We start from the raw sequence: 13,127 nt of genomic DNA, 5'->3' as shown, positions 1-13,127 counted from the left end.
GGCAACCATTTTGTGGGAATGCAGTGCACATGGCAGTTTCACAGATTTCCAGATGTGCCCCCAGGCCCAAAATATTTGTGGACCTCTGAATTAGGCTAAAAGAAAGTGACTGGCCAAGTTCACCCAGCAAGCTTTGAGTGGGGATCTGAAGCTGGACCTCGCTTGTCTATACCACTATAATCTATACTACATTGGCTCTTTTGTTCCCAGCGTGTGGCAAAAGAGCTTACATTCATTTCACTTATCTTTTAGTACAACTGTCCTGGAGTAGCTGGAAACTAGCTTTTAGGAATTTGATGCAAATCTGGAATCTCTGTATCATTTCCACATAATATTACATACAAAAATGCGTATCAATTTATTCCTGTGAAGTTTCTTCTAATATCAATCTGCACTCAGCATTTCCTCAAATAGACTGACACAAATTTAGCAAAACTGAAATGCATGAATAGGCAAATGAAACTATTACAGGTGAATTCAATTACAGCAAAGGATTTAAAAGTAGGAAATGTGTCTCTCTGGCAGGAATCAAAATAGGCACTATTAATAACCATGGAACCAAAATTTTTCACATGCTTCATACGCTGAAGTGGCTTGAAAATGTCAGGTTTACATCATAGCTTAATTACTAAGGCATGGTGTTTAATGTTGGACCAGACAAAATCAAATAGCATAAATGCATTATTATGAGCCAATTTCAGTATCTGTGGAGAAGTCAGACTGAAAATATTTTGAGACTTTATTATTGCTAAAGTAATGTGACCTCTCTGTCTTCCTTTAGTAGGATGCAATTGCACCTGCAGTACTATATCCTATTGCGTGCTGTGTTCTGAACTGTAATGTTCCTCACTTTCTAAGTATTAATCCCTGATCAGCATTTTAATGTCTCTGAGTAGTCATTTACCAGGCCAAGTCCCTTGTGATGATTATTCACAATGCTGAGTAGGCGTAGTTGTTATGCATGGCTCCACAGTAGAAAACGTCAGGGTTGGAAAGGTCATTTCACATAGTTTAAAATACTTTTAAAAATAACAAATATTTAACAATATTGTCAAATGCCTACTTCTCCATGTGTGCATATTTACTTACATATGCTGTTCCTGCATCCAAATTAGTCATACTTAGGATTGTCCCTGTATTTTACATATTAGAAAGTGAAAAGGATGAAGAAATATTAGTTCAAATAGGCTCTCAAAGCAACACAGGGTTGCTAACTGTCCTAATTTGAACTGGGACAGTCCAGAAAATCAGCGTCGTCATTGCCTCATCAGAAACTAATCCTGAATTTGAAGTGAGAGGGAAATATATATGGAAATTTCATAGCTAGTTATAGACTATTTAGACCTCATCAGTATATATGTGATGATGAGAATGGTGTCCCTGAGGTATAGCACTATGAACTTAATGTTGAATCTCATCTGCCATTCTGCTCAGAGCTTGGAAGATTACTTTTTAAAAGTAATAAATTACAGTTACAATTACATGGCCCAAAAAGTAGTAATTACCGTTAAGATTACAATTGCTCTGAAAGTAACTGATTACTTTTTCTCAAAAGTAATCACTACAATTGCATTTCAGATACTTTTTTAAAAAAACATCTACAAGGTGCTGGCCTTGACTGCTGCACACCTAAGTAGCCTAAAACAACATTAGAAATAAACACACACATACTGAGGTAGTAGAATAATTATTTTTATCCATAAGAGAGCAATGGTGGTCTCTCGGCTGGTAAGGGAGGTGGGGAGGGAGGCAGAGGCCACTACTCAGATCTTTGCACGTCAAACCAAGTGCAACCCCCCCCTTAGCCAGCCAGCTAAGTCTCTCTCTTAACCACCTCCCGGACCCTGCCCTGCCACCAACTATGGGACACTCACCCAAGCAAACATTTTCCCGAGATGCAAAAAAGTTAAAATACTGCAAATGCAGCACAGTAGCCAGAGAGGGTGGTGGAGGCCACTTTCTGTGCCAACTGCAAACACAGTATTCACACACACACACAGACATTGTCATCTTTTACCTCCACAGTTCTTTATCTCTATTCTGCTGCTGCCTCCTTCTCCTCCTTTATCCATGTTCTTGCCCTCTGGCTCCTTTTTCCCTCCATTCCATTCTTCACCATTACCATCCATTTTTTAAAACAATTGTTTTCTCCACCCTGTCTCAGTCTCCACCTCCTCCCTTGTTGCCTCCTACCCACCCACAGAGCACAAGAGAAGAGCGACGCTGCACAGAAGCCGAGTTTGAGGCACATGATTTTCATCCACAAATCAGAGGAGCAGAAAACTTCCCCTGCTCTCCCCCCCCCAAGTAATGCCCAAAAGTAATGCTGGTAACATTACAATTACTCCACAAAAGTAATAAAATTACTCCTCGTTCTATTACAATCAAAATGTAAAGGAATTACCCACTCATTCCTCAAAAAGTAACATTACTTCCAAGCTCTGATTCTGCTATCTAGTCAGCAGGTTTGGTAAGAAACATTGGAATTCTTGAGTCTGCTTGAGAATTTACCATCCTGAATAATTTTGGTTTACCTTCAAATATCACTCATTATCCATGACGCCAGAGCATTTGCAAACCTCTTAAGTAGCACCAGCCCCCCAAAATAGGTCTTCTAGTTGTTTCCCTACCTTATCAACATTGTTTGCTTAATCATGTCTTCTCACCTATTATTATGCATAAGAGGACCTATTCTCATATCCCATGACTGATAGATTCATTATGGTGAGGATGTCTGAATCTTAAGAACAACTTTTTCAAACATTTTTATCGTCCTATAATTATATATTTTTTAATTAAAGTTTACATTTGCGTGTTTTATAGGAGTTTCTATTTTTTAGGGAATAGCAGTGAGGTTTAGCATTGGTTTGTCTAACCTTTAAAAAAGGAGATGTAGAAACATTTTACCATTGTTCACTTAAGTGAATAGGGAGGGGGAGGTCTCAAACTGAGTTGTAGTTTGATATGATTATATGATCAAATTACTAGATATGCAGTGAGTGAATAAATGCACACAGTGGTTGGTTAAATTCGATGTCTGCATGGAGTCTATGGTGAAATCCAGTGGTTTCTGTCTGCCAGCAGAACTGGCTTACCGGGTAGCCTTGGGCCAGTAATCATGTCTCACTCTAACTCGCATCACAGATGCGGGTGAAAATGGGGGAAGCATGCAGCCCACCTTGAGTTCTTTGGAGGAATGGCAGGGTACAAATGCAATACCTATATTTTTAAACGTTTGTGAAAATCCAGGTATACAATTTCTGCTCAGTCTCCCCATCTACAACTTTGTCAACAACTTCAGATAATTCTGAAGAATTCTGTCACTGAACATAGCTCATGCTGACTGTTGCTCAGGGAGAGTTGTTTAAGAAGTAAAAATGCACAGACCATAAATATTATTCATATGGGGATGGCCCAATTTTTTCTACATTCAGGCACAGTCATATGAAAACTGGTTAAACATAAGGACATAAGAAGAGTCCTGCTGGATCAGACCAAAGGCCCATCTAGTCTAGCACTCTGTTCTCACAGAAGCCAGATGCCCATTGGAAACGTGCAAGCAGAACCTCAGTGCAGCAGCACTCTCTCTGTCCGTGATTCCAAATCTTTCCCAAATATTACAACATCATGTCTTCTTCTTGGCAGAACATAAATAGATGTCCACAGCACTTTTGCATATAAGTAAAACTTACAGTGCAATCCTAGGAATGTCTATTCATAAGTAAGTCCAATTGAGTTCTATGGGAATTACATCCAGGTAAGTGTGCATAGGATCACATCCTTAACACATTTTTGTTAAGTAGATTTATGTACTATTAATTTTAATAAACACATGCTTACATCTCTCCTGTTGAAATCAATGAGGTTTCAGCGTGCTTAATTTGGGGGTAAACTGTTCCCTTAGTATGGAAGACTTAGTAATGATCCAGCAACTATGTGATTGCTTGATATATTGGTTGTTGCTTTGGGGGGGTCCTTTGGGATTAATAATGGTTTATAGATGGTGGTGGTGGTGGTGGTAACAAAGACCCAGCACTAACAAACAGTTTGTTTTTTTTAAATGAATAGCCTGAAAACCACAGAGGAAAAATACCATCCTGTTTTAAAGTAAATTCTGAGAAATTCTGGAGCAGATTATAAAGCAGTCAGTCTGTAAGCACCTTGAAAACAATGCAGTGATTACTAGAAACCAACATGCATCTATCAAGAACAAATCCTGCCAGGCTAATCTTATCTCAGGAGTTTAGAGAGGGGGGAAAGGAATTTTTTATTTACCACCCATCTCAAGAACACCACTGGTTTTTTTTTATACTGATTCGTTAAAGAAAGACAACAGGTTTGAGTCTTTGTCAGGTAAAGTGTGAATATTCCTGTGTTATTTATGTTTATTGGCATGTAAGATTCTGAAGCATCTTGACAAAGCATATTGTTTTGAACAAGATATGCATACAGTATCCATTGCCTATTTTGCCATAGCTCATTGTCTTTAAAAAAAAAAAAAGCAGGAGTATGCATTCCTAATACTATAGTTATTATTATGGTATTCAACAAACAATGGGAATTCTAGCATATGGAATTTTATGATGTCTTTTTAAATTGCTTTTTTTTAAAAAAAAAATGTGTTTTTAAATTTGTATATTTGTTTTTAATGTTTTTAATTGTTGTAAACCACCCAGAGAGCTTCAGCTATGGGGCGGTATACAAATGCAATAAATAAATATCTGCAAGTGAACAAAATTATTATGAAGTAGCACTTGGAAACTTCTTGGACTCATTTTCTAATGGGGGGTTAAAAGTGTTTCCAGCTAACAATAACTGATATGTGCTATAGTTTGAGGTAGACAGATATAAATAGCAAAACCCCATACAGGGGATTTTTACAAAATCACTAAAAATTCAAGTAATCTTATTTTCTCGTTTGAAAGTAATGGGATTTATTTATTAGATTTATATCCAGAGCTTGGAAAAGTTACTTTTTTGAACTACAACTCCCATCAGCCCTAGCCAGCATGGCCACTGGATTGGGCTGATGGGAGTTGTAGTTCAAAAAAGTAACTTTTCCAAGCTCTGTTTATATCCCACCATTCCTCCCAGTAGGAGCCCAGGAATGTTTTGTGTCTCTTAGTTAAGCACAAGATAGAGAAGATGGAGAATTTGTATTGCCAGTTTTTAAATCCTTATCAAGATATCTGACCAACCTAACTTCTGTGATGCCCAATAATGACATTCAATTACAATTTTGCCACTGTTGTGGCATTTCCACTAATTTATCTTTTAATTGTACTTGGGAAATTTAGTTTTAATTCTACTTAACGCTATTTTTGTCTATTAATAGGCAATATTAATTCCCTGTGTTACAGGATCCTATCCTCAACTAAAAGTCAAGCAGAGATTCAGCAGCCATCATCACTTTTGACTTTCAGGTGTCTGTTGAAGAACTTTTTGTGCAGACAAGCCTTTCCAGCTGTTTAATTTTTATTTTGATTATCCAGTCACCTTAATGATTATCTGTATTTTAAATGGATTTTAATGGTGTTTTATCTTTTAACATTGTAAACCACTCTGATATTTTATGATATAGTGGTATAGAAATAGATTTATAAATAAATACAATAGTCATTTACTGAGGCCAGCAGTAAATAGTTTTTATTTTTATAACTTTAAACTAGATGGTTTCCTTGCCTGGAAGATGTTCTAAAATTTTGAAAAGAGCTTTGAAAGCTTTTCTGAGGATTCCATTGTTTGCAAGCAGATTTTCAACAGCCACTAACCAGCAGCATTTGCTCACCTTATTGTTGCAGTGATTTATTTGCAATCATAAATCTTTCATTAGATTTGTAAGCTTGTGGGCTATAGCTTCTCAGAACACAACATATCTATTCAGACCCCACAGACACACATTGTTATAAATTAAGGAGACTGGGGGGGATGATTCAATTAAAATATGAAACAATTGTATGTAAGATGTTAATTCTTTAATTAATTAATGTTTGATATGTCAATTTTGAAATCATTATCTTAGTTTCAAAGGTACCCTATATCCCAAATACCAGTGTGGTCCTAATGTTAAGAACTACAGTGGGAACAACTAGAATTAGACTCCTAGAAAGTTCCATTTCATATTTACTTTATAGATTTCTCCAAGATATTTAGATAAGGCCAGCATTATAAACACTGTCTCTAACAATGTGGAAGTGATCTGAAGAACTTCAGCTTCTACAGCTGCTGCTCCCATGGTCATGCTATAAAAAGGGTTGGCAGAGCAACAAGGGAGAGACACAACGAGGCTACACATTATAGCCACCCCAGGGATGCTGATCCCCATGGCAACTATAATATGTATCCCAGCTCAAAGAATGGCAGGGGCCTAACCATCCCATATAGTAGAACTCTTGTCCTAGTAAACTGGTGACTGCTCATCTACACTGTATGAGGGGAATTAAAATTTATCTCCGATTCTTAGGGCACCACTATGTAAAGAATCTATACTAGGGCAACAAATGTTCATTTAGAAAATGACAATAAATTCTTGGTTTTGCTTGTCAGCTAGCTGTTATTGTTGGTTTTGCTTGTCAGCTAGCTATTACACAGTTCTGTTGCAAATTAAATATACACTCTGTGAGAGTTCACATACATACCCTTTGCTTTTCAGGATCCACATAGCGAATGCCAAAGTAGTCTTTTTCCAGCAAACTGTAATGATTGCAAACATGATCTATGAGAAACTGACCCTTGGTCTCTCTCTGAAAAGGAAAAAGGACATATATATAGTAAGCCTATAGGTTATTTCTACATAATTCTTATTTGTCCATTTATTGGGTTGTAGTCCAATAAGTTCTACTCAGAGAAGGCCCACTGAAATTAATAAACCTAAGTTAGGCTGCAATCAAATACACAGTTACCTGGGAGTAAATCTCTTGAACCCAATGGAACTTACTGCTGAACAGACATGTACTGGATTGCAGCCTCAGTCATGTATTAACTTTAATGGGTCTACTCTGAGTATGGGTGCTTTCACACTGCACTTTATTCCGTTACTCTGACGATTTATTTCCTGTTAATTTGCGCATAAAATTTGAGCTTTCACACGACATAACGGGTAGCTCCGGAATTCTGGTGGAATGTAGTGGAAGTTTTGCGCTAAATTCTGCAATAAATGATAGCGGGAAAATTCCGATAGCAAGGCCGGGGACACGGAAGATCGCGGGAGTTTTGCGCTAGCTGCCACTGCTCACGTGACAGCCATCCCAGCAGGCAGTGTGTTCCCGCCCTTACCAACAGCCCTCCCAGCATGCAGTGTATTCCCGCCCTTACCAACAGCCCTCGTTGTGCCTTCCAGCCGATCCCAGCTGCTCCTGAGAGAGGAGCCTGTGCTGCAGAGCCTCTGCTGCTGCGCTGCTGCGCCTGTCAGCTGATCACGTTCGCAATCGCGTCTCTTTCAACCCCCCCATGCACCGAAAGAACAGGCCTCGAACCAGCTCATCCGGTGTCACGTGAGGCCGAATTGGGGGGGGGAGTGTGAACGACTGTTGTGCAAAATGCCGGTATAATAGGTACTGTAGTGTGAAAGGGATTTTTTAAATATGGAACGAAGTGCTACCTTTTTAATCCGGAAAACTAGCGCTATTAGCCCCATGTGTGAAAGCACCCTAGGACTAGCATTGAATACCACCCACTGAAATTAATGTTAACAGCATCCTTTTATATATTAATTACATTGCTTTATGGGAAGAAAACCCCTATTCTGTTAGAAATATATTTTCTCTCTTTTAATCTGCACCACAATTTCACCTGTCTGAAGTCCTCTTCAGGTATTAGAAAGTTTTAATTGTAAAGGAGGTGTGGGGCTGTGAGCATTGCCCCTGCCTCCTCCACTTCCAATCTTGCCAGGTTCAGAGGCAAGGTATGAAGGGAGGTTGAAAGCATGTTTGCTTGAACACTGGTCACATAAGCTCTTGCTCATAGGAAGGCTTTTAAGCATATTCAGGCAAACAGCATGGCAAGGTCAGGAGCGGAGGGGTTGGAGAGCACAGCCCATGTCTCCTACATATTGAAAACATCCTAATGCCTGAGAAGGACTTAACTGATTTTAAAATTATCTATATGTCTGACATTGCTTTATCACTTCAGATTAGGTATGTAGGTCACATTGAGTGTTAGAAACACAGGTGCACTGTATTTGGGCAGTCCAAGATGACATACGAATTAAATAAACAGATGAAAGACAAGATGCAACCAGCCTGAATGGAAAACCCTTGAGTTGCAAAGTTTCAGAAACAATCCACAAGCTAGTTAGCTATATAGTATAGTTTTCATATAGTTAATGATGATGTCCTTTCCCAAACTATAAATCCTCTTTCAGGAACAACCAGAAATTATTTTTGAGGGAAGAGTTCATGGCAGCTTTTATACTGAATGATCGCAAGGGACATGGCCTGCTCCACTCACCCGCACACAGCCTGGGTAGGCGGGGTGTATTTGCAGCCAGGGGTTGAAGCTCTGGTCGCCATGTTGGAGGATGGCAGCAGTCTCGTGTCACGTACTGAGTGCATGCACAGCATGCTGCATGAGAGGGGCAGGGCATCAGGGCTTATTTAAGCCCATGCCGCCCCCCTAATCCCCCTCTTGGCGCATGATGGCTGGAAGAGGAGGACAGAGCTGACAAGTGGCAGGAGCAGCGGCCATTTTGTGCACTGCACATGGCCGGTGCCATTTTATGGTCACACCGTGACAGAGGAGTATTTCGGGCTTTGGGAGGCTAGGCAGAGGATGGGGATCAGGTCTCTTGTAACTGGTGGCATGCAGGGGGGTGCGTTTTGGCGATAGGCCTTTCAAGCCACCACCCCCTCCCTTAGGCCTTCAGTGGCGAGGGTTTGGAGGACAGGCCTGGGAGTAGGCTGTCAGGCCCCCACCCGTGGTCACTGCCTTGTCACGGTCCCACCTCAGGGTCCTGCTTTCAAAACAGTTCTCTCACCCGCTCTAGCAAAGATCTCACAAGATCTCACTGCTAGGTAGCACCACCAGACACTCCCTGTAAACAATAATGCCTTGAGACTGTGCCTTAGTCTCCTCCTGGCTTATTGCTATCTTGTGTCTGGGTGCACTTGCAGGCCACAACCCCCCTGTATCTTTGTGCCTATAAAGATTACAGCCCTGGGTTGCTCTGGATACCTGCTGATGTTACACTATCTCTTCACCGCTGCCACCATTGATACTGTTTCCCAACCTTGGTATATGGCTGCCCTGCCCACCCTTCTGGTCTGTGTAAACCCAGCCAAGGATCAGGCCTTTTAGTAAACCAAGAAATATTTATTTATATACACAGGGAATAACAAGATTACTTAAAGGTATAGTCAACAAGCATGTGGTTTCATAAGATGAGTTACTCTTTATGTTTCTAGTCGTCAATAACCTGCCTCACTACCCGCCTAATCCAATCCACCCAACAACCCTCTCAAAGCCTCACAAAAACCCAACGAACCGAACTAACAGATCTGTCATCCTTCAGACACTCAAGCGCTCAGCCAATCATAATACAACACTCATCAACATTCCAACCCATGTACTCCCCCCTCTCACTCAGTCTACTTACCACATATACTCAGATAAACCCGCACTTACCATATTTACAATAATATATATATACAGGGACATCACATAGGCCTCCTGTTATTGGTAGGCCTTGGACTAGGCCCCTTTGGGCCTTCGGCGTTGGCACATGTAGGGCTTGAAGAGTAGGCCTGGGAGTATGCTTCACGTGGCTGGCAGGACTAGGACTAGGCCACAGTGACTGGTGGCGGCTGGGGTGTGTGAGGGGAGGTGCACTGGCTGTTGAGCCTTTTGGGGACTTTCAGTCAGCCCCCCTCCCACCACCCCCAGGTGGATTGTAGGGAAGTGGCAGCATAGGCCTTGTAGACCTCTCAAGCCCCTCCCCTATACACCCAGAACAGATAGAGGGTGAGTGGGGTAGTTCTTGGTTGGGAGTAGCCAGTGCGGGGGGATGGCTGATCAGGTCCAGTCAGCCCACATCCCTTTCCCCTCTTTCTTTTTTTTTTTGCCCTTATCTCATTGGCATTTTCCGTCATCAGGCGACATGCCACCTAAGAAGGGCAGAGGGGGGCGAAGGTAAGGCCCCTAAGGCACCGCCCAAGTGTCCACCCCCGGTGGCAGGGTCATCTGACAAGGATGAGGCACCACCATGGGCAGCTATCCTGGCCCAGTTGGATGTGCTGGAGCAGCAGAGGAGGCACTTGGGTAGGTAGGAACAGTTGTGCCCTGATCCTCCTGTGGCTCCAGCAGTGAGGCTTAATTGGGCTAAGGCATGATCGAGGGCAAGCAGTACGGGTTCTAATCAGAATGCTTTGAATTTAATTTTAGCACAGCTGGGTGCACTGGAGGCTGGGCCTAGTACAGCCCACCTGTTGACACCTGAAGGGGCAGCAATGATGATGCCTGTCCCAGAGCACCAGCCTGCTGTGGTTTCCTTGCCAAGGAGCATGGGAGGCGAGTCAGCAGCACAGGCTCATTGGCCTGGGTGGCCTGGGTGGGGACTGCCACTGTGGGGGCTTTGGGCTCTGGGCCAGGGAAGGCCTTTTCCCCAGCCTTGTGGAGAGGAAACAAGCCCAGCAGCTGGGACAGGATTGGGAGTTGAGGATTCTGGTCAGAACCCGCAGGCACCCCTCATGGCAGCTTGTGACCAGGTGTGGCAGCCTGCCATGTCAGCTCCAGCTGCAGCCGAGGTTACCTCAGTGGCAAGTGTGGGCCAGCCCTTGGAGCCGGCAGCTCCTCCCAAGGTACCGGAACAGCCAGCCAAGGAAGCCAGTAAGGAGGCAGCCAAGGACCGGTTGGGAGCTATTGCTGAGGACACTATTTGCTTTGGGGAAACATCAGCACCACTCGGCTTCCATCAGCTCCCTGCCACAAAGGGAAAAAAATTGCTGGGGGAATATGTGGACTTGTTCTCCCTCCTTTACTAAGAGCCTCCTAAGAAGGACAAGCAGAAGGGGAAGGATAGGAAGCAGGACAGGCTCAGGTGTAGCAAAGTGAACAGGACATGGGCCAACTGGCTACCAGCCAACTTGCTTTAAGCAGGGATTATACTGCAGAAGCAGCCACAGAGGGGTCCTCTGCTGCTTAAATATCTAGATATCATTTATAGGGGGGGTTGAGTTCGCTGGCCTCGCATGGCTATTGTATGACAAGGCCTTTGGTATGCAGGTGGCTTTTGACAAAGCCTTGCCATGAGATAAGAAGGAGTCCAAGTTATGGCTGCAGTTCATGGTGGCTGTCTGGGCTATGGAAGGGGACAGGAGTGATAGTGGGCATTTGCCGAGCAGGCAGTCAGCAGCTACCCTTCCCCGCTTCCCGCGGGGCAAGGGGTTCAACTTTGGCTGCTCTGCTGGGAGTTTAGCTCCCAGGGTTTCTGTGCCCGTAATCCCTATCATTTTCAGCACAAATGCTCAATATGCGGTGGCTTGGATTCCTGCACCAACTGCCCTTGGGGCAGACTCGTTAAAGGAGGGATCAGGGACACGCAGGGAGGTAGGAAGCTGCCCCCTGCTGGAGTGGCTGAAAGAAAAGGGTGCCTTCCCAGTTAAACTGGGGATACTGCTGGCTTTTTTGATAGGTTACCCAGTTGAGGAGGGTGGTCAATTTTTGTTGCAAAGTTTTTCATTTGGTTTTAGGATACCATATTCAGGTCCAAGGATTGCTTGGTCCAATCCCACATTCCATAGGATATGTTCTGCGTACAGATTAGGGTGATTAGGGTGATAAAATACACCCCTGTCTCACACCCTTTCTGATGGGGAACCAATCGGTTTCTCCATATTCTGTCCTTACAGTAGCCTCTTGTCCAGAGTATAAGTTGTGCATCAAAAGGCTTTGTTGTAATCTATAAAGCACAGGGTGATTTTCTTCTGAAATTCCTTGGTACGTTCCATTATCCAACGTATGTTTGTGATATGATCTCTGGTGCCTCTTCCCTTTCTAAATCCAGCTTGGACGTCTGGCATTTCTCACTCCATATATTGTAAGAGCCTTTGTTGTAGAATCTTGAGCATTACTTTACTTGCATGGGATATTAAGGTAATCGTTCGATAATTACTGCATTCCCTGGGATCCCCTTTCTTTGGAATTGGGATGTATATGGAACGCTTCTAGTCTGTGGGCCATTGTTTTGTCTTGACAAATTTTTGTCAAAATTTGGACAGATTCAATCTCAGGAGCTTGTAGCAACTCTATTGGTATGCCATCTGTTCCTGGTGATTTGTTTCTTCCAAGTATTTTAAGAGCAGCTTTCACTTCACTTTCTAAAATTTCTGGTTCTTCATCATACGGTTCCTCCATGAATGAATCTGTCATCCTGTCATCTCTTTTATAGAGTTCTTCAGTGTATTGCTTCCATCGTCCATTTATTTCATCTCGGTCAGTCAGTGCGTTCCCCTGTTGATTATTCAACATCCCTACTCTTGGTTTAAATTTCCCTTTCATTTCTCTAATCTTTTGGAATAGGGCTCTTGTTCTTCCTTTTTTGTTGTCCTCTTCTATTTCTATACAATAACTATTGTAATAGTTTTCTTTGTCTCTACATACTAGTCGCTGTATTGTTGCATTTAGGGTTCTGACCACGTTTCTATCTCCTTTTGCTTTTGCTTTCCTTCTCTCTTTAACCATTTTAAGAGTTTCTTCAGTCATCCATTGAGGTCTTTCTCTCTTTTTAGCTAGAGGTATTGTCTTTTTGCATTCTTCCCTGATAATATATCTGACTTCACTCCATAGTTCTTCTGGTTCTCTGTCAACTGAGTTTAAAGCCTCAAATCTGTTCCTTATTTGATCTTTATATTCTTCTGGGATGTTATTTAAATTGTATTTTGGCATTATGATTGCTTTGTTCTTCTTTAGCTTTACTCTGATTTTCGATACGACCAGCTCATGATCTGTACCTCAGTCTGCTCCTGGTCTTGTTTTGGCAGCAAATATGGAACGTCTCCAGGGCCGGTTCTAAAGGGCGGCCAGGTTGGGCACTGGCCCAAGGGCCCTGGAGCTACAGGAGCCCCTGAGGGGCCCCTGAGGGGCCCTCTGCTTCCCTTTCGCGATCCGTCCCCCCCACACACCCCACTTACTTG

General features: G+C 42.6%; 1 protein-coding gene across 3 annotated transcripts in view; it reads right to left on the bottom strand.

The window, feature by feature from the left end:
• Nucleotides 1-13,127, bottom strand: part of FRMD3 (FERM domain containing 3) — a 240,238-nt gene that overhangs the window by 113,251 nt on the left and 113,860 nt on the right. For all 3 annotated transcript variants that reach the window (XM_061627122.1, XM_061627103.1, XM_061627113.1), the window contains exon 2: nt 6,639-6,743. Coding sequence is in view for 2 of the 3 variants with exons in the window: in XM_061627103.1 (XP_061483087.1) it covers nt 6,639-6,743 (105 nt within the window). In the remaining variant the exon portion in view is untranslated. The remainder of the gene's footprint in view (nt 1-6,638; nt 6,744-13,127) is intronic.

This window comes from Rhineura floridana, chromosome 1, assembly GCF_030035675.1.
Source record: "Rhineura floridana isolate rRhiFlo1 chromosome 1, rRhiFlo1.hap2, whole genome shotgun sequence".
Taxonomy (NCBI): Eukaryota; Metazoa; Chordata; class Lepidosauria; order Squamata; family Rhineuridae; genus Rhineura; species Rhineura floridana.
The sequence above is the reverse complement of the archived record's forward strand: the minus strand, read 5'-3'. Positions and strand labels throughout refer to the sequence as shown.